The following is a 23,364-nucleotide window of genomic DNA, read 5'->3' on the forward strand; positions in this document are numbered from 1 at the left end:
TTCGCTAAAATATGCATGGAGAAGATCAGAAAAACTCAGAGAGTTATGGAACGAAAGATGCTGGGTATCTCACTCAAAGACCATAAAACCAATCAAGACATTCGTAATAGAACAAAAATAAAAGATGCTGTCGAACAGGAAGCTAAACTGAAATGTAAATGGGCTGGACATAACGAACGTCTTAAGAATGGCCGATGGAATAAAGAAATCGGGAACTGGCGGCCATATGAAGCCAAAAAACCACGAGGAAGAACGCAAATGTGCTGGAGCAACGATATTAAAAGAACTGCAGGGCCAATGTGGAAACGTCTTACAAACAACAGAGATGAATGGCGAGAATTAGGGAGAGGCCTAGATTCGGTAATCCGAATAGAGAGAAGGGCTTAAAAAATAATAATAATTCAGATACAGTCAAATAGTCATATAATAAGTGACTTATTAGAGTATCTTATAAAAAATCACTACGCTGACAAGTAAAAAAGGACAGTAGATAATCGAAGTCGCAAGTTTGAGAGAGATATATCTGAAAGTATGGTAATCGCATCAGATTCTGAGAAGATAATCGCATTGAAACAGCATCCTACACCAAAGAACGAAAGGAAGCAAGAATATTCATAGTATTTGCAAATCATTACAAAAAACACATAAATCACTTTGCTGAAAGAGCCGCATCACTAAATAGACTATAGAGATAGAATGTAAAATTTAAGTTGACAGCAGAATACCAAAAACCTTTTGATTAACTCAATCCATGGCTAAAAAACCCTCCCCATTAATGAAATTTGTAGGTTTATCGGAAAAAACCAAGTTTATTTTAAGAACATATGTATCAGACATTGCTTTAGAAGTAAGATTTACCCACCTAGAACTATAGTGCTACACAATAGTAATCGTTTCGGATGGTTTGGGAGGTAGAAATGACAGTTGAGAATCTGATGGAAAATGTTCCGCTATGGAATTAATCGACGTGTTTTAAATTTTATTCGCAAAAATGAAAGTATTCAATTTGTTTTGAATCTATTGTTATACCAACACTCAAGCCAAATCAGCCAACAATCTTTCCACAGTCTTACAGACCCATCTCCCTCACATGCATTATGTGTAAGCTAATGGAAAAAATGATCAACAAACGTCTTTTATGGTATTTTGAAAAACACAAGATTATTCCAAAGGAATTTTCTGGCTACCAAAGACAGCACTCCACAAGAGATCATCTGGTACTACTCCAAACCCATATATCCAACGCAATTAATTTGCAAGCAAGATTTGATAGCAACTACATATCTTTGATATAGAAGGCGCATTTGATACCATCTCTAGAAACGCAATCCTTAACAAACTTTCTGAATGTAACCTTAATGGCAACATATACGCATTTATCAAGAACTTTCTAACATCTAGATCGTTCAGGGTTTCTGTCAATAACTTCCTTTCTTCTCCACACATCCAACATGATGGAGTTCCTCAAGGTTCAGTTTTAAACATATTATTATTCATTCTTTCGATTAGCAAGTTAAGTAAAAATATAGCTCCACCAATCAAATACGTATTATATGCCGATGACCTAATAATGTACTGTCATGATAAATCCAACGCAACTAGTAGTAAAATTCTACAATTGGAATTAAATGACCTACAAAACAAAGTAGCTTCTCCAGGAATTACCATCTCACACTCTAAATCGAAAGTTATTAAATTTAGGAGAAGAATGAGTTCTATTAATCCTGAAACCAATATCAACAACTTCAAATTACCGGTTGTTGATAATTGCAAAATATTGGGGCTGATATTTGATTCAAGATTTACCTGGAAAGAACACATACAGGAACTTAAAGGAGTTTGCATAAAAAGGTTAAATATAATCAAAACACTCTCACATTATCATTGGGGCGCAGAAGAAACTACGTTATTGAAAGTTTACAGATCACTAATCCGCTCCAAGCTCGACTATGGATGTTTCGTCTATATGTCTGGAACTAAATCAATCTTAAATTCACTAAATACAGTACACAACATATCTATTCGTCTTTGTCTTGAAACATTTCGTTCTAGTCCGGCAGAAAGTCTTTATTGTGGAGCTAATGAACCTCCTCTATGGCTTAGGCGAGAAAACCTTTTCTCTCCTATGATGCTACAATTTCTTCCAATCCGTCCAAACCAGTATATCATTTAATTACATCCTCACACCAATCCCATAACAAACATCCATGTAACTTATTTATACATCCTATTCCTAGTCTTCTACAGACGTTACTAAAAGATTAATTTGTCTGAAAGAGATAGTCTATAAGAGTCTATAAGATAAAAATTTGTCTAAAACCAGAACTCTACCATTCTCCAATAATCCCTATTGGACCAACATTCTCCCACATCATGATATTTCCCTCACCAAATTTAACAAGGAAGATACCAGTATTAGTACATTAAGAATTCTCTTTCTAGAAATTATAAACAAAAATAAATATAACATAGTTCTTTACACTGACGCGTCAAAGCCTGAAAGTAGTGTTGGATATTCTGTAATCACTGTACAACAGCCTATCGAACTCTCTAAAATTTCTTCTTGGTGTAGTATCCACACTGGTGAACTACTAGCTATCTCAAATGCTTTCAAATGTGCCCAAAAATATCCACAAACACAAAGTTATATGCTCTGATTCACTTTCCTTTATACACTTCATTAATGCTATATCCACCAGCCATCCTATTGTCCAAGATATTCATGACACACATCAGCTTCTTATAAACCAAAATACAACTGTCACTCTGATATGGGTATCATCACATGTCGGTATTAGTGGTAACGAAAAAGCTGATTGCCTTATCAAAAAAGCCGCATCATCCACGGACACCATTATCAATATACAAATTTGCAACGATCTCAAAGCTAGACTGAAGAATCTATCCACCTGGCAGATTCACTGGAATAAAGTTACTTCAACGCTGCATGAAATTAAACCCTCATTGAACCTACTTACCTATCCCAGTTTATCTCGAAAAAATATGGCAATCACACGGAGATTGCGTATAGGATATACCCGTCTAACTCATGGCTACCTGATGACATCATCTCCACAACCAAAATGTCAGCACCTACGAATCAGACGTATACTTATCCAATGCCCTTTTTATGCCAAAATTCGCCAAGAGCTCGATATTATCTGTCGTACTATCTTCAAAGAGGTCCTAAATAGCACAAACCAAATCATCAAGGTTATCGAATTCCTCGAGAAAAGTCAACTGCTCAACAAAATATAAATATTATGTTACATGTTTTTATTATATTCTTTTTATGTTAAATGTTAACTATATTATTTTGTAATTTATATGATATTGCCATGTAAAACCTAACTCGTGCTAATGACTATTATATGTAGATGTCACATGCGTGTTAATTTAAATAAAAAAAAATTGTTTTGTTTTTGGTGACGCATTTTTTATTCGGAAAACGTAAATTTGTCTAGTCTAGGTCTGAGATAGTGCAAAAGTGAATAATAATACTAATAAGAATAATATTTACCATTTGTAATTTTTCGCTTGAACGAATCTTTTTTTCAATCCGGTAACAGTACGAGATATAATCTTAATCTGTTTTTTATAAGCATTTCTCATTAAATCTAATTGTTTCCTTATTCTTTGACTTAAGTCGTTAACATCTTCTGCTTGCTTTAGTTGTTCTTTACTATATTCTATTTCTAATCCCTTGATTTTATTTTTTAAAGTAGCAATGATAGCGTCTTTTTGTCTTATTACGTCATCACATTTCTCTTTTTGGGCGTTTATGATTTCCTGTATGTTATACGGATCCTTAAATTTTTTCACAAGAGACCACTTAACGGCGATTTCTTCAAATTTATTTTGCGCCTGTCGTGCTTCCTCTTCCAATTCCTTGATCAATTGTTTCTTACTGCTATCTAATGAAAAATGTACAATAAAAATAATAGAAAACGATATACAAGCTGTAAACTTACCAGATTCTATCCTTTTATCTAACTCTCGTTTCAAAGTAATGTGTTTTCTGTGACTCAAACCGGCTTCTGATACTTTACAACGTCTTTCTAAATATTGGTCGCTTTTTTGTTTTTGTTTATGTAACACTTGATATTCGTCGTCAAACAATGGCTTTTCAGCGATACTTAAAAAAATAATTATTTGAAGTGTGTCTAGAAAAAATCCCATTAGTCCAATATAATCAAAATTATAATTTTGCTGTTCTATAATAACGGTATCTACCGACTACTGAAAGACAATATTCTACAATAAACCTAAAAAAATCCGCTATAGATGATGTTAAAATTTTGCTGATTCTTGTATGAATATTATGTTAAAAATATAAAGTCCACAACTTTAGGTTATTTGTATAATCAATAGACTTTTAACAGTCTATTTGATACCAATTCATGCACGGAAGGTTTGACGAATTGTGCTCCTTTCGCCATTTATTTATATATTCAGTGTTTTAATTTATACATATATAAATATATAATAATACACAAAGGAACATGGAAATTACCTAACAACGAAACCGTTAACCAGAGAGGTCACATCCTAATAGATGCAAGGCATTCTTTCAATCTCATGGATGTCAGAAGCTACCGAGGTCCAAACATAGATAGTGACCGCTTTCTTATAAAAGGAAAGAAAAGGAAAAATCAGAGGAAGATAATCAAACCTAAAGAAGGATAAACATATGAAACAAAATAGAATTAATGTTACATGTTACATTTAGAAAACATAAAATGGGTAAGAAATCAAAACGAAACTCGAAACTAAGAATAAGGAGGTGTAAAAATGAAGAATTAAATATCGTAAGTGATACGGCCTCAATCTTGAACCGATGGGTTGAATTTACAAAGGCTTACAAAAATGGTTACAAGTTTACACACTTGGCATAGTTAGAAAATACCAGACCGGATTTACTCCAGAAGAACCAACAATTGACCAGATTCATTCAATAAGACAGATGCTCAGATCAAGGGAAGTTGCGCAAAAGATTTAATTTTGAATTAGACCAATTATTTAATGAACCAGTTGTCGTAACGTTCATTAAAACACAGCGACGTATAATACGAATGCCTGACAACATGATTGCTAAAAAGTTAATGACAGAAACACCTATAGAAAGAAGAAGCAGAGGCCGACCGCGAATTACGAATTCTAGAGATCAGAAGATGGCAACATATTGTCAGAAACCGAACAAAATGGCGACTAATATTAGAGCAGCCAGGATCCAACAGAGGATTACAGGGACTCTTTTTTTCTTTCAGTACCCTGTCCGATTATCGAACGTTGGCGATCATATTAGCAATAATACTTTTGTTTACGGCAACTCGAAACAGATTACAAAGTTACAAGTTACAAAGATTGGTTTTGTTAAATTATTTACTATCTTTATTTGGGTTTTGTCTTCTTCTTCAAGTTCCACTACTGCTATCGATGTTGGATATCATGTTGGCTACCATATTTGCTATGGTGACTTTATTTATGTAGCTCTCAATAATAATGTAGTCGACTTTTCAACCATTGTCTTAGATTTTTTAGCCATGATGTTCTTCTACCAGGACCACGTTTAGCTTGAATCTTTCCCTAAAGTTCATATTTTTTCCGGCCTATTCTTAGTAGTCGTCTGTATACCCACATCTTACAGGCTTTCAAGCATTTAAGCATAGCCTCACTTAGACCACGTGTCCACTTCATACAGCACAACTGAAAAGATACAGCAATATGTCATTCGAACGCGAAGGTCAACACTTCGTGGCTGCAAAAATAGGTCCCTCATTTTTAGAAAAGTAGCTCGGACTCAATATATTCGGCTTTTAAATTCTACGGAATTCCAGCTCTCATTGATATGACTGTCAAGATACAGGCTTTTCTCATATCCAAGCTGCTCTTAAATTCAAATTGAGCATTGCTAATTTCTCTCCCCTCTAATTTCGTGTATATTCTGCTATGTTCTACTCGCAAGAAAATCTACAAAATGTCACTCATTGGACTTATTGACCATTGTTTTCTGGGTACACTGTCATAGGATTTTTCCAAATTTATGACCATTTTTGTTTGATAAACATATTATCGAAGCATTATCTGACTTTCCAGAGTCCAGATTGTTCTTCACTGTAATCATCCACGTGTTGTTCCATTTTATCTTTTATTACTACGAAAAGATTCTTGCAATTGAAGACATTACATACACCTCTCTAGTTATAAGTCAATCTGTTTCCTTTTTTAAATATAGACATGTATGTCTCAAGATCAATAAACAAAAAAAAATTGATCCAGTCATTATTCTAGTCGATCATTCAAACCCACTGCAAACAACCAGAGCTTTGGACCAGTTTGAAATAGTTATAATTAAAAACTTTTCTACTATACATTGAGGTGAGGTTTAATTTACTTTTTAACAAATTTCTTCCATTCTTTGCGATTTCCTTCCTTGCGTCAGTCCATGTTGCTCCACTTTTCTTCAATATTTCTCCGATTACTTCATCACATTGTATCTTGGTCTTCCTTTCTTGGTTCTTGGTTCTCTTTTTGTTTTTCGATATTTTTGCTTCCCACACTCTTCTCACTGGTATGATATCTTTCATTCGGTGTAAATGACCCCACCAACCGTCTCTGATGTAGAGACTCCAATGTGGATTGTATTTTGAGTTTGTTCCTTATATCTGTGTTCCTTATTCTATCAATTTTGTTACCATCTTTAACTTTTCTTAAAAACTTTATGTCTATAGCCTGTATCCTGGTTTTCTGCCGTTCCGTTAGTATCCACAATTCGCTGCCAAAAGTCTCTGAAAACTTTCATTTTTCTATTCCGTGATATTTATTTTCTACATATAAATTTTTTGTTGATTGCATGATATAGTTGTAGTGTTTTCTCTACTCTGCTATTGATTTTTGCATCTAGAGATATTGTTTCTTTTATTATTACTGTTAAGTATGTAAAAGTTTTAACTTGTTCTAATTTTGTTCCTTTATTTTCTATATTAAGTTCTTCTCTTATTTCTCCTATCTGCATAACTTTTATTTTTATTTAATTTATCTTCACTTAGTTCTCAGTGAGTACCTACTTCTTTTCATAGATCTAAATTATTCTGTATTTTTCTTCAGTACCACCTCTCGAAGAGAGGTGGTACTGAAGAAAAATGCTTAGGTTTTCATGGACAGATCACAGGAATCCTCCAAGAGGTTAATATTTAGACTAGACTCTTGCCTATTTGTCTAGGTAAGTTTAAAGTTTTTCGAACATAATACAAGAAGTAATGATAATCTTCAGAGACTCATCATTTCGGGAAACCATGATTTTGAAGGTCACAGAGGCAAAGGTCCCTCATCCACTTGATAAACAGATCAAGTACAGTAAGCAACCAGTAAGACATTCTCTGAGTTTATGGAAACAGCCCAAGATAGAAGCCGATAAAAAGAAAAAGTTACTCTTATTGTAGGAAATCACGACACTAAGTAATGAATAGGTATACGTCTAGAGACAGTTTATCATAAAAATCAAATTAGTAATTAAGTAATTACTATTAATCAGAGATTAACTTACTGTGTAGTTTTATCTACAATTGATAGGTTTTCTTGTTTTTGAAGTTCAACTCTCCTTTTTATTCTTAATCGTCTCGCAAATTTTCTTTCTTTGGGATCATCAGAATCAACTCTCGGTTCCCCACATTTGACCGAATCAGTATCACCCATGCTATAAATATATAATTAAAAATAGTTTGGTCTCACTACTATATAGATAAATTAAAATGTATTTCGGCGTAGTAAAATAAAGTATGTAAATTTAAAAAATATATGGGTTTATATAATAAATTGACAGATTTATCATTCCTTATAATGTATTCTATGGCAACATAAATTGACAGTTATTAGATAGACTGGGTGATGGAGACGTCTTATTATAGAATAGTAAAATAGGAAATAGGGACGGTAGCAGTCCGCTACCTGTAACAGTAGCTATTTCCGATTACAGTAATTACGGTGTCGAATAAAATGCCGGTTTTGTCAAATCAGGACCAACTATTCTAACAATGACAATAAATATTGAAAGCACATTTTACTACATACTCACATACAGAGCTATTCTTTCAAACCTAGGATATTCGGTATGAAATTGATCGCTGACAGACCACATGATAAATATGGAAGTACTATTTTTGCTTGACTTTTGTTGAACATAACATCATCTGCTATCAGTGAACTCAATAATATAGAAATTATTACTATCTGCACACCACTTTTCTCTGTGACTTCTTTATACAAGTCAGCTGCGGAAGATTACATGTTTACTAAGTCTGAAAATTTTAACTACCAACTTCATCCTTGACGATTTAAATTGTCAAAGTACTGCACGGAGATACAGAGAAACTGATGACAATGTTAGATGGTTAGAGCTATGGGCAGATCATGGATAACTACAATTGATACACGACCTTAAACTTCCCTCCTATTTTAACAGTGCTAGGTGTAAGGAAGGATATAATCAGGAAACCTCAAAAAAACTTTCGTAACAGAGACGCTTTCAGAAAACTGAACATAATGTGTAATAAAACTCTTGAACACTTTTTCCTAAATACCTGCAAGTTACTTTAAATTACACATTGTACCTCAAAGAACGTTGTTTGAAACAAAAAGCAAACGGACGGCCAGAAGCAATATTTTCCACAAGTTTGTAAACCAAAAATGGAGAGGACTTCCTTCCACCCTTAGAGCGTTGATGCTTTCACTTTGTATTTCTGCTGACGAATATGCCTCACCAATAGAGAAGCATCAGTACACGCTAGATATGTAGATGTAGCTAGCAACGAATAAAAAAAAATCATTAGTGGATAGAAACGTGGAACTAAAGACACAAACTCTAGATTCTCGACATCCACTCCACGATTACCAGCCTACATCAGATAGAAAGATACCAGTACAAAGGTCTTTAGATAGATCGACAGATATGCAAGATGCACCAGGTAGAACTTGTCTTGTCAAATAAAAAGAAGCTATTTCTCGCTATCTGAATCCTAGCAAGGAACTGTCGTCTAGTAGTCATCTTCCCTACCGTGTATGGAGGACAGTTTCAATCTTAATCCTCTGTAATTCAGATTGGTCAAGTGAAAACCAACATGGAGAAATGCGGACTGTTGCTTGCTAACTCCGATATCCTGTGTAAATATGGGGCAGTACAAGATCCAACATTTCTGCTTAGTTGTCCTCTGTTAAAGAAACCTTGCAATGAACACTATCTTCTGCATGTAACTGTCACGGCCATCCAGACGGTTCTTTTCTGTATAGACAGGATTTAATTGTTAAACTCGATACGTAAAGTAAGTTTTTGTAAATAAAAAAAAAGTATATTTTTTTTTGTAGTAGATATGTTACTACAGAAGAATTTACTAGACTTAATTATAACATGCGTACGGCTGCAGAAAAAAAGGTTTAAAACCATTTTTACCGTACTTTTTTATTTAATTTTTATTTTAATATGTACATTTATTTTTAAAATTTTTATTTTAGTAAGTATGTAAATATATTAAACTTGTTTATTATATACATTCAACTAGTTCTTTTAATTGTTTTTTTACATTTCAATGCCTACTCCCAACAATAAAGTTTTTATCCTGCCTTTTTATTTATCTATTAGTTCAAATATTTCTAAACTTATATGCCATATTTATTGGAAATCAACTTTTATTCAAAATACGTTATAATAATATTAAACGTTTTTATTTCCATCCCGTTTCCCTGAACGATACTGGTAAGCGACAGGTACTGAAATAAAAAAACATGTTAATAATAATATAAGCTGTCAAGGTTCATGTATCTGCTTACCTATACATTAAATGGCTTAAATTATTGGAAAGTACCTTTTAATTTATTAATAAAAGGTGTAAAGATTAAGGTAAGTGCGAGTTGTAAGTGCATTTATCAATTATATAATCGTTTACACGAACAGCTGCTACAGTTTTTTACCACTTAATGACATCGTTTTCAATATATTATGAAATATAGTTACATCATTCTTAAAGCTATGAGATTTTTACTATATATGATATACTTGTTCTAGATTTATATATCAAACCATCTGAGGAATGATTTACTTGCTGTCTTTAGTTCTTTAAGTGAAGTAAAATAATATACTAAGTGACATAGAAATCCGAACACCCAGTTTAAATGATTTTATTTCAATAAAATTTGGTGTAATTTATTTATCTTACTGAAAAAAACAAGTGATAAAGTTTTTAGCCTTATCAGTTGGAGATTCCGGTTTTTATACTTTTTGTTTTTAAATTCACTAACAATCTAAAAATTCTTATTTCAGCCGCAGTAAAGATCCAAATTTGGCGGATTGTGGTACTTGACATTCTTTACGATTGGTTATGATGCCTAGAGTACAGAGACCTGTACGATTTCGTTAACGTAGTGAGTTTGATAGGGGCCGTATAATGGGACTTCGGGAAACTGGACTTTCTTTTCGGGAAGTTGCAGTTAGAGTGCAAAGAAGTGTAGACAGCGTGGTTAGGTGTTGTCAGGCATGGCTTCAAGAAGGCCGTACGCAAAGAGCAAGGGGCACTGGACGCCGCCGTAGAACAACAGACCGTAAAGATCGCCGCCTAAGATTATTGGCCTTAAGAGACCGTTTCTCTACCAGCTCCATTGCAAATGAATAGTTTGCATAACACGGAAGACCTATTGGCATGCGAAGTGTTTATCGACGAATGAGAAGTTTTGGCCTGTTTTCATACCGACCACACTGGTTCCTCCCTTTAACTCCAGAACACCGCCGTAATCGCCTTCAGTGGTGCAGAGAACGGTCACTCTGGAATCAGGAATGGAACAGTATTGTCTTTAGTGACGAGTCTCGATTTTGTTTAGGCATGCACGATGGTCGATCGTGCACGGTCGTTGGATAGAAGGCGACGTGGTGAAAGGAGGAATCCACAGTTTTTTGTTGAAAGACATGTTCATCATACTGTTGGAGTTATGGTTTGGGGTGCTGTAGCTTATGGTTCCAGGTCACCTTTAATCTTCATCAGAGGTAACATGAACGCGCAGCGTTATATCCAAGAAGTTCTAGAACCCCACCTTTTACCCTATCTTGACACCCTGGCAAATCCAACTTTCCAACAAGATAATGCCCGACCACATGTTGCAAGAGTCACAATAGACTTCTTTCAACATAATGATGTTACATTGTTAGCATGGCCACCAAGATCTCCCGACTTATCCCCAATTGAGCACGTGTGGGATATGATGGGTAGGAGATTGCTCAATTTGCAACGTCCTCCTCAGACTCTACAAGCACTTCGAGAGGAGTTGGTGGTTGCCTGGAATGAGATACCACAAGAGGACATTGACCACCTGATCAGAAGCATGTCTAGGCGCGTTGGAGAATGCGTAACACATCGGGGTACATCCACACATTATTAAAGGTAAAGAAAATTTTAATCATTTACTTATTATGCTTCATTAAGTACTTCTACAAAATTTTATTAAAATAAAATCATTTAAACTGGGTGTTCGGATTTCTATGTCACTAAGTATAATTAAATCAAATTTTTAAAATTAGAATCTTTAACATTTTAGCAGAAATATGGCATTAAAGCCTTTACTAATGTCTCCTCTTATAGTATATCAGGGTTAACTATTATGACATGTACACTAGTTTAAAAATCCATACATTACTTTTGGACACAAAGTTTCTGTAGCTAAGAGAGACCTCTAAAAAATATACTATTTTAAATTAAGGAAAAACTTTTTTGTTTTTTTTTTTTATTTTTTTATTTTTTTTATGACTTTTTAGAATACCATCTCCCTACAGAGATTGGCTTACATAATGGTTTTTTTATTTTTGTACTTGCTGCTCTAAACAAATCAATCGATCTGCATTGATATCAATCATGTAGATTTTTTGACCAAGAGGTCTGTCTTCGGCCAACAGACCTTATTTCTTGAATCTTTTCCTATATTATGAGTCTCAAATTTTCATATTTTGGTCCCCTCATCACGTGGCTAAGGTATTCCAGTTTTCTACTTTTTATAGCGGTGATTAGTTCTGTTTCTTTACCAACCCTCTCCAGTACTGCTTTATTTGTAATTATATTAGTCCATGATATTTTTAATACTCTTCGGTATTATAACTAAAGTTCAAAAGCCTCGATTCTTGTTAAATTGCCTTTTTTTAATGTCCAAGTCTCAGCTCCATATAATAATATTGAAAATATATACCATCTAGTGGTACTAAATCAGTCTGATTACAGTCAGTACAGTCTGATTTTCAAATTATGATTTCTGCACGTTAGAAGTAGTGGATAAATGTCTGTACGAGATTTAACCAAGTGTTGCTGAGCCACTGGTAGCAAACAATTTCCAATTTCATAAGATTTACCGAGGTATCTTTCTCCGAGAAAATCCCAAAGAAATCGCTGGTTAAATCATTCAAAAGCTGTTTTTAACCATTAAAAACAGGTACCTAGAAAATTCCCGGTTAGCAATCATTCAAAAGAATGTTTTAGCTACTTAATAGAAATTTCGAATAAATTTCCCTTAACCTCTGATAGGTGAGGCAGTGATAATTTCAAAGTAGTTATGTAGTCAGTGTCACAAAATATCCAGCTTAGCTGGTCGCGTCTTGGATCGAGTTTTTAACTCTCGCATATTAGTCAGTGTTAGTTTAGTATTCGATCAAAGGGGTCGACTCATTTCTGGTTTAACAGTTTCAGACTCTCGAGTATTAACTATACCTAGTCATTGTTATATAGCGTATAGTTTAAAGGCTACATGTTTCACTAACGCTCATCATTAATCAAGTAATTAATACTGAAAAATATGCTTGGTTCATGTGACAATTCTATTACTAACATATTTAAACTAGAACAGGGCTCCCGTGTGGTGTTTCGCGGGCTCGTGTAAATTGGATCTTAACATAGTTGTAATAATAAAGTTAATCATTAAATTACGTATCGTTTAATGCTTGTATTGTTATTTCCCACGTTAGTGGGTGGTCCTTCGTATTGGAATTAATTTCATTTACTTAGTATGCTCTAAATGGTAGTAAGATCGCCATCCTAATTTGTGGAACAAATCTCCCGTTTATTTCTACCAAGTGGTTTCATTCGTATAAATGTTGAGCTTGTAATCTCTGATGGCCTATTTATTTCTGCAATATGATCATTGGTTTCAATGGTTAAAGTTCCCAAATACTATTATTTTTCTACTTGTTCTATCACTTTACCATTAATTGTCAATATGTGGTGTATATTTTGTTGTCTTTTGTAATTAGTATAGATTTCGTTTTCTGCGTTTATAGTAATTTCTATATCAGTACTATTTACACTTAAGCTTTCGATTGGATGCTGTAGATCTTCGAAACTCGTTTCAATGATCACAGTGTCATCTGCATATGGTAAGTTATTAATTAATTTTTCGTTAACGATAACTCCCGCTTTAATATTATTGAGCGTGACTTTGAAAACTTCTTAAGAAAAGAAGTTGAGCAAAAGTGGCAATAAAATGCATCCCTGTTAAACTCCTCTACAGATCTTCATTTCTTCTGACTGTTGCCCATCAATTTGAACTATGGCACTTTGGTTCCAATATAATACTTAAATTATCTTTATGATTTTACTGCCAATGTACTTATTCATAAGTATTGATATTAGTTGGAAAGAGCTGGGGGAGATATATGTCCAGCAGTGGACGCATACAGGTTGATGTAGATGATCCTCTTTCACTAGTTCTAACAATCGTACAGGTATTGCGTCCAATCCAGCTGCCTCATTATCTTAAGAGTTTATGATAGCATTATTTGATTTCATCTATCGTGATCTTCTGTCTCTCTAAAGGATTTAATTCTTGTGTCTCCTGAATTTCACCTCTTTCCTCTTGGAAAAGTTTTGTAATGTACTCCTTCCATCTTTTATTTGTAGATCTTCTACAATATTTTTGTAGATATTTTTCTTTATATTTTTCTTCTGTAACCCTTTTTTTCCTTTGACCTGTGTTCTGTCAAATTTTCTTAAGCTGGTTATTATTCTACTTTTATTTACATCCATAACTTGTTTATTGTCCGTTTTACGGCTTGCTATAATTAAATCTGCAAAACGCAAGAAAGATGGCTAAAGGCATGCGCAGTATGTCGTCAGCTGATTATTTCCTGCAACTGTTTGCAATTGCGAGATAATCGGTTTGGTGCTATTTTCTCTGCAAGTTTTCATGCAAGTCTAGGGGAATTTGTAAGAAGTTTGATTTATGGCTATTTTTAATAGTCTTAGCATTTCAAAATTTACTAAATAGTGTTAAATAAACGGCAATAAGTAATTAAAAATAATCACAAGTTTATAAGTTAGGTTAAAGGTAAAAATTTCTTAATTAATTGCAGTACAAGCTGTAAAATCGCAAATAAAGACCTTGCAATATACTTGACCCATGAAAGTTAGTCATGCAAGAAATTGCAGCAAGTTTTCTTACGAGCTGTAAAGCGGTCTTTAGTATTTTTCGAATATTAACGTTCATATTATTTTTTAATTCGTTTTTTATCATTAATAATTTTTGGTTCTTGTCTTCTGAGTTTAATTCTTTTTTTTTTTTATTTTCTCGACCGCAACTAACGGATTGTAGTCTGCTCCAGGATAAGTTTTAACTCCTGCTGTTACGAGGATAAAATTAACTGATTTCTGACAATGTGATTTTCTGTATGTGAAGGAGACGACCATGTATATAGTTTTCTCTTCTTTTTCTTTTAGTACCCTGTCCAATTATCGAACGTTGGCGATCATATTGGCAGTAATAACTTTGTTTATTATTGCGAACATATAAGCAAATGTCTCTTGATACCATTCTCAAAGATTTCGGAGCCAGGATGTTCTTCTCCTGCATGGCTCACTTTTTCTAGCGATCTTGCCCTGTATTATGAGGTGTAGAAGGTTATACCTATCTGGATGTCTCATAATATGGCTGAAATATTGTAACTTTCGAATTTTGATTATTTTTGTTATTTTTGTGCTCTTTTTCATTCGGTGTAATACTATTTCATTTTATTATTCGATCAACCCTACTAATCCGCAATATTCGTCGGTAAATCCACATCTCAAAGACCTCAAGGTTTTTTTATTAGTATTGCTGTAAGAGTCCAGCTCTCCATACCATACTGCAATGTGGAGAATATGTAGTAGCGCATTAATCTGATTTTAAGGTTTAATGTAATATCTCTAATAATGAGAATTTTCTTTAATTTATAGAAGGCGGCTCTGGCTTTTTCAATATGTATTCTTATTTCTTTGCTTATATCCCAGTTATCTTAACATTGACCCCCAAACAGGTGATATTGTGGATTCTTTCTAACTCTATTCTATACGCTCTTCATTGGTTGTAACTCTGTTTTACTGACAACCATAAGTTTTGTCTTAGAAGTATTAAGCTTTAGCCCATATTCAACACTTGTTTCGGTTACTGTTTATAAGTATTTGCAAGTCTTTTTCATTGGATAAAATCAGTACCCTGCCGTCAGCGTATTTGAGATTGTTGATATTAATCCCGTTGCTTTTAATACCAGCATCTTCATCAAGGCTTCTTTAAAAATAAATTCGGAGTATATATTAAAAAGTAGATGTGATAAAATATATCATTGCCTCACTCCACGTCGTATTTCCACTGCTTCAGTCGTATTCTGACCAATTTGTATGTTTGCACATTAATGCCAATACAAAATTTTGATAATACGGAGGTCTTGCTCATCAATTCCCACCTATTTCAAGACACCTATTAGTTTGTCGTGGGTAATCCGGTAAAAGCCCTTTTCGAAGTTGATAAAACACATATATACTATTTGTTCTATATCCTTACATGTTTGAACCAGGACGTGCAAACTGAATAATACTTCTTTGGTTACAAAGTGTTGTCTGAAACCAAACTGTGTTTCGCTTAGTTGTATTTCTATTTTGTTGTAAATTCTCGAGTGCAGTATTCTTAAGAAAATTTTCAGAACATCGTTCATTAGACCGATAGTGCGATGATCGCTACAATGTTTAGCGTTTATTTTTTTCGGTGTCATGACAAATGTTGACAGTAGCCAGTTTGTTGGTAAAATAAATGCTCCGTTTCGTATATTTTATTAAAGAGGTTTAGAAGAAAATGTTTGCCTTTATCGTTGAGTAGTTTGATTATTCGTCTGGGAATTTGATCTGGACCGGTTGCTTTCTTATTCTTTGATAGTTGTACAGCTCTTTCCACTTCATCGAAGATTATGTTTGGACCAGTCGATTTTTTTTTATTTGTATTTGTGTTCTTTCGTCATCAAGCAGTTCCTTAATATGTTCCCTCTACCTCTCCAGTTTGTCTTGTTTATTGACTATAATATTTTCTTGTTTATCAAATAATCTACTTGAAGTTGACCTATACGGTCCAGTTATGTTTTGCGCTTTTTTGTACATACTAAACGTGTCTTTTTGCAGATCTTCTATTTCAATACATTTGCTGCTGTACCACTTTTCTTTTGCAGCCCGGATTTTCCTTTTGATTTCTTTATTGGTTTTGTTATATTCTTTAGCGATTTTTTTTGTTCTTATCTGTTATCCATTAGTCTTAATATTTCATTAGTCATTTATATGTGTATGTCATGTTTATTAATAGTTTTATACTTTTTGGTTGTTTCTTGCATGATTTGATCTGATTCCAGTGGACTTTAATGTTATGTGTTTCTTCCGATTTTTCGAATTTCTTTTCTTTCTCGTGTATGATATCTTGGTTATTATCTCGAATACAATCAGTGTTTATTCGGTTAGTCGGTTTTTGGCGCTTTACTTTTTTTCTTTTAATAATTGTTATATAATCGATTTGATTTCTTATAATATTGTCTTTAATATCTGCTGGTGACTTCCAAGTGGATAAATGACGCTTGGGTAGCTAGAAGAATGTATTTGTCATAGATAATATGTTTTCTATGCAGAATTCTACAAAACGATCTCCTCTGTCATTACTTTTTCCAAGTCCGAAATTGCCTACAATGTTTTTTTGTCTACGTTTTCCTACTTTGACATTGAAGTCCTCCATTATTATAATAATGTCTTAAGTCTTCTCTTAGGAAGCTAAAACCAAGTATTGGCAATTACCATATTCTTTTCTTAGCAGAATACTATGTGCCTTCCTCTGCTCTCGTTTTTAGTTCCGAATACGAACTGTCCAACTATATTTTCAAATTTGCCTGCTCCAATTTTTGCACTGAAGTCTCCTAAAATGTACGTAATGTTGAGACTTTGTTATCTTGAGTGTGTTTTTGTACATTCCAGGTAGCATTTTTATCTGAGTGGATCGAGTATTGTTTTGCTTTTATGTACAAGGGTTTCGCATTTTGATGACCGAGGAGGCCTTGAATTCTGATGGTTGTCCTCCCCTGCCAGATTTTGGCCTCCGATTGCCATAATCAGTAGTGTCTTTTGTGCAAATAGTGCTAGTCATTATAATTTGTACTAGAGATGTCATTAGTGACCTTTAATGCAGTGTTTTCTCGTTGCCTTCTGCATTCTGATGCTGTTGACCACTTTTATGATTCTTCCGCGTTCAAAACCGATTTCTCAGTCTCATGTCTAATGTCTACACAGTGCCCTTTCACTTACCAGCCCATCTGCCCCAAGCCGTTGGCTAGTAAATGATGGATTGCCGATTCCAGCAAATACTCGAGCGTCAGAGCCACGTTAGTTATCTAGAAGGAGTGGCTTTATGTTGCGTATCACTATCTCATTACACCCCTAAACTAAATGAAAGAACTATTTAAAAACTCGATGATATCTCTGATAAAAAACGATGACATTCTGGATTTGTGAAAATTGAAAATTCTGGATTTTTAATACTTATCCTTTCTCGTCAAGGGATTTGTCCTTGTATTTTGATAACTGTCCTGTATAAGGAACGTTGTAATCTTCTGCTATAAAAACTCTGCTGTCATGCATTTTCAAATAGAATATGGTAAAACGTTTTGGTTTCTTGTTTTTCCATCTGATGATTTAAATATTTTTTTGTGTATTTTACGTAAAAGGCGCTCACACTTAATAATGTTTTTTATATTTTTTTTCTCGCAAAATCAATTAGGAGAAAAATGTAAATCTAATCATTTTTAACTATTACATATAACAACTTTTAGTGTCTATGTCGAATAGCAAATATTTGCAATACATTCTTATATCTGTTTAATACCTTTTTTCTTTAGTTAGTTTTGTATATATTTGCGTTTTTCTAAGTGTGATTTTCAAAATAAATAACAATGAGTTAAAAATATACTGTTTATTATCGGCATTTAAATTAATATATTGTTAAATAATTTCAGCTTACAGAGTTGGTATCAGAATCCATCAACGGTAATTCCAAGCTTCGATTGACCCAACAATCTTCGCAGTAACTTCATAAGTTCGTTCCCTAGAAACGCGGAGAAGGGCCTGACGAATGTGACAAGAGGGAAAGGATAAGGGTGAAGGGCGTCGGTTTTGGCTTTAATGAATGATTTAGCAGCACAAAGCATGTCTCTGGAGGCTTCTATCAGGCGAATCCAGACGAGGGAAGAGCCTGGCACGCCTCTATTCAGGATATTAATAGGACCTCTCGCTCGGTGTATACCGATGATGCCATCGACCATGAATTAAAATGGTTGTTTTCGAGAATTAACTGCCAGTCACTTTAAGAACGAGCATTAACACGAAGTTTCTGCTCGAGATAAGTCTACACTTTTGAACAATAAACTTAAGCAGCGGTTATTTAGAAAATGATTAAATATAAAAATTCATTACGAAATTTTAATTGATTACAATATTTATTCCTTGTGTTTTATTTGCAAAATATATTAGGCAGCTGCGTAGAGTTTAAAGTTTTCTCCTTTTGCTTACTTTTGTTACAACTATTAATTTCTAAACCTTATTCTAATATATCGATACTTTCATAAGAAACCTTGAAACCTATAAAAACCCTTTAACGGGGTACGCAATAGACCTAATAATTTTAAAGGTTTACTGCTTTATTTCTCTACTGTTTAAATTTTCTGCTTTTAGCTTATTATGGAAATACTATTGATTTTGCACGTCAACATGCGACAGGGGATCCAATCTATTATGCTCTAGTCATTCCTCAAATTTTTCTCACTTCCTCCTATTTAAGGTTAGAACCACATCAAAATGATATTTTAGTCTGTTGTACAATTTTCATAACAAATAAGTCATTTTTGGAGAATCGCTGAACTTTTGCGAGTCTAAGTCATCTTATGAAATCGATTTTCGTACAAAAAGCAGCGTAATTCTAGTTTGGCAATTTATTTGTTGGAAAAACTCGAGTTTTGTATTATATTGTTTACCGATCACCAAATTCGCAGCCAATATTTTAGGATCAACAAACTTTCAAACGAATTAAACATTAAATTTTTAAAATAATCAACTTTTTGTTAAAAAGGCCGGGCCTTTTCACCTCCAGATAAATATTGTCCTATCTGACAGATAGGTATCTCGAGGATAGACATTTATTCATAGAATAAATATACCCGTCTGTTCATTTCAAATTATATTGCGTTTACTTATCTGTAAGATAAAAGTAAAATTTATTTCGGAACACACCAATATTTAATAATGAATTGTCAAAGAAATCACACTAGTGTTTTAATATTATGTCATTTGGTTATACAAATTGTGGTGGTAGGAATAAATTAAATTAAAAAATTTAATAACGAATAAAACAATAATACATGTATATTATCGATTCTGAGGTTTCTCTATAACACTATAATAGTTTACAAGGTTAGCCCAAACATCTTTAACTTCAACTTCATAAATTTCAATAATGTCTTCATTTAGCAATTCATCTTCAAAATTCATATTGATTAGTGATGGTAAACGTGGTGATTTTTAAATCACGCCGTGATCAGTGACAGTGATTTTAAAATAACGGTGATTTTAAACAGTGACCGTAGTCACTGTTTAAAATCACCGTTACTTGCACCGAACTTTGCAGATAAGTTAAATAGTAAACTCTTAAATATTGGGGAAATCTACAAAAAAGACTCTAATGAGTATCAATTGTTTCGCCGAACGTTTTCGCCAAAGAGAATTAATTTGGCTTCTTCAGGGCTGAAAGAGAATAAATTATAATTAGCTACCATATATTATCTATTAAAAACATTACCTATTGATCTTACCGTAACTTAGAATTGTAGAGTTAGAATGTTAAAAAACTTTGCTAGTAACAACATAGTGGTGTTTTTTGTTACTATGTGCAAAAAAGTTTTTTTTTAACGTTGGAAATGTATGGTAGCTTTGAACTTAAAACGCAAAGGTTTACCCAAGGTTAATCGAAAAACCCAATGTAACTACATTTAAAAGGAGGTAATTCTTTGAATTGTCAGCAATAACTAAATTAATTTTTGATTGTTAGAAAGTTGTGCTGACAATTCAAGTAGTTCTTTTGAATCTTTATGTCGTTAAGGTTCATTGGTAAAACCGAATGAAATTAAATCCCAGTATAGGGAAATATTAATAATGGGAAAGGTTTAGTAAAAGAAAAAGATTTAAAACTTGTAGGACAAAAACAGAGTATTTAGAATCTTCATATATGATCATGATCATGATAACTTTGGGTGATGAAATGATGGTAAAAAGTTATAATATTAAGTATAAAGGATCGGTATTAGAAAGTAATAGGGGAATAGATGCATGCGATAGAGTAGAGTGAGATGGAAATGGAAGAAGGTGAGTTATGTCTTATGTGACAGAAATATTTCAATGAAACTGAACAGAAAATTTTATAAAACTGCCATAAGAAAATGCATGGTTAAAACGAGAGAGCATAATATGTTAAGATGCTTGGGCCATGTTCAATGTTCATTACGAATACAAAAAATTGTTGTCAAGTTCCTGAAAGGAGTAGGTATGAAAAATAAACAAGACCTGGTAGGAGACGCTTAGGCAGGATCGAATGTGAAAAGGCTTAATGATGCAAGATAGAAACTTAAAGAGAAAGGTAAATAAAAGTAACGATTAGTTAATTGAAGAAATAATAGAAAAGGTTAGTCCCTAGAGAAATTAAATTAGAGCCGAAATGTTTAAATTCAGAGGGCCAGTATTAGTTATGCAAATGCTTAAATTGTTAAAAGAGATACAGGAAGAAGAGCTCAAACTCAAGGAATAAAATGTATCCACAGCATGTCCAACAATAAAAAAGTTGACAAAGTGTCCACATCAAAATGATTTTGCACTGTTGACGATAGCACCTATAATATAAAATATATATCAGCGCTTATAAATACGAGTACACTATAAACAATGAACTATCTCAGAAAATAGATATAAAATTGGTAAGTATCGGATAATCTCAAATAAGAAATAGCATCTCAGTGGATCAAATTTTACTATTATGAAAAATTCAAGCACGATAATGTATACATTTATAATATACATTTCTTATTATTAGTAAGAAATGCTGGGTGATTCTATATAAGTTTGGTTGTGTGTATTTTAGATTTCTTAAAAGTTTTTTAACAGTTCAACAATATTATTTCTTTTAAGGACACCTAAGTGCCTATTTCTCTCATTTTGAAAATTTTGATGTTCAATGTTATCATCATCCATTTGAATTTCTCCATCTTCATCATTATTGTCCATGTGCAATAAAATGGCATTATGTAGAATGCAACAAGCACTAATGATATCAATGCCAAATTCAGGATTTCCTATATCTAAATACTTTAATCTCCTAAATTTACCCTTCAACAGACCAAAAGATCTCTCAATAATAGATCTAATGCTGCTTAACCTAGTGTTATACCTAATGGTATCCTCATTTAAATGGCCATTGTCCCTAAATGGGGTTAACACATTCCTCATAAGAGGATATGCAGAATCTCCAATAATATGACATTCCTGTTGCAACAGTGGATTTACATCATTATTTAAATGTTCAAATATTGGGCTGGTATGGAATACCCTAGCATCATGGACCCTGCCAGGCATTCCAACAAAAATGTCTATGAACATTTTCTTATGATTGCAGATACCTAAAAAATGATAATGAATATATCCAAGTGAGTGTGCATGTGTTAAACATTTACCTTGTAAAATAATTGAATGGAAATGTTTCCTATTAAAATAATCCACAGCATTTAACGGAGGTTGTTTGATTGGTATATGGCAACCATCTACAACACCAACTACCCCTGGAATACCCCTAGACTTCTCATTATGTATAAATGATATATATAATTCTAATATTAAAATAAATTATATATATAATTCTCAAATGTATACATGATTCAATTAAGTCATGTATTAATCATGTGTTATTTGACAATCTCATACTGATCAGACTGTGATACTATATCAAAACTTTATCAACCTTAACCTTAACCAAACCAATCAGAAGTAGGTATATTATTTTATTTAGATAAATCCATATTTTGACTAGGTTTATAAACCAGACGAAGATTAAAATTTAAACATTTTTTAAATTATTTCCCCTATCCACATACACACACCGAATTTAATTATTTCTTTTTTGCATTATTAGTATATTATAATGTTAAAATATTTATATATGTATTGAACGAACACCCACTTACACAATTTACACAAGTAACAATCCTAAACGGCCATTTAGTTAAGAAGTTAAATACTTACCCTTACAGCAAATTATAATATGTTTTCTTGACTTAATTACATACCAGGTTATACCAACATTCACATTGCTATTGATAAATCTGTCAGCAATAAAGACAGCTGTGTAATTTTGTCGTTCGATAGTCGCTATCAGATACTTTCTTATTGAAGGCGTTAATTTTACTTAAAAATAAGGGCACTTAATTCTATGGAATAAAAACTACATTAAGTCACGTGTTACTCAATATGCTTCAGACAATTAAAAAGGAATAATGCTTAAGACATTCAAACGCCTGTAAAATTGTTAATTATTATGATTTTACTAATTAAGGCAGTTAAACTGCTTTAACAATATATCACCAAGCAACTAGAATGACATAAAATACGTTGATTTATAATAACACGATCTAATATATATTAATTGCAAGAAAAATAAAGTTGTTGTATTGAGATTATAGTTATTTTGCGTGAATATTATCTTCATTCTCAGCGTATTCTATCGATTATGGTCATGGCCCTGGTATGGCCTTCTTTACATAGTTATTCTTCATTTCTGTCCATGATTATCTGGTCTCTGTGCCATGGTGTTTCTTTATGTCATAGTCCCATCTTAAGTTCGGACTTCGCACAGTATTTTATATAAAAAGCTAGCCCAAAATGAAAATGTTAAAAACTACCATTTTGGGCCGATTTTTTTTTCTAAACTAGGTAGCTGTATGTGACGTCATGTGGCACTACCCCACTCCAAATAGCC

General features: G+C 33.1%; 1 protein-coding gene across 2 annotated transcripts in view; it reads right to left on the reverse strand.

Annotated features, from left to right (window-relative positions):
* The window catches only part of LOC140432558 (dynein regulatory complex protein 1-like), a 49,169-nt gene extending 41,349 nt beyond the window's left edge, over positions 1 to 7,820 (reverse strand). For both annotated transcript variants that reach the window (XM_072520522.1, XM_072520521.1), the window contains exons 1-3: positions 7,547 to 7,820; positions 3,972 to 4,135; positions 3,521 to 3,914 (exon numbers count right to left, since the gene is read on the reverse strand). In XM_072520522.1, the coding sequence (XP_072376623.1) occupies positions 3,521 to 3,914; positions 3,972 to 4,135; positions 7,547 to 7,695 (707 nt within the window). In that variant the 5' untranslated portion in view covers positions 7,696 to 7,820. The remainder of the gene's footprint in view (positions 1 to 3,520; positions 3,915 to 3,971; positions 4,136 to 7,546) is intronic.
* Positions 7,821 to 23,364: the final 15,544 nt, after the last annotated feature.

Source organism: Diabrotica undecimpunctata, chromosome 1, assembly GCF_040954645.1.
Source record: "Diabrotica undecimpunctata isolate CICGRU chromosome 1, icDiaUnde3, whole genome shotgun sequence".
Lineage (NCBI taxonomy): Eukaryota > Metazoa > Arthropoda > Insecta > Coleoptera > Chrysomelidae > Diabrotica > Diabrotica undecimpunctata.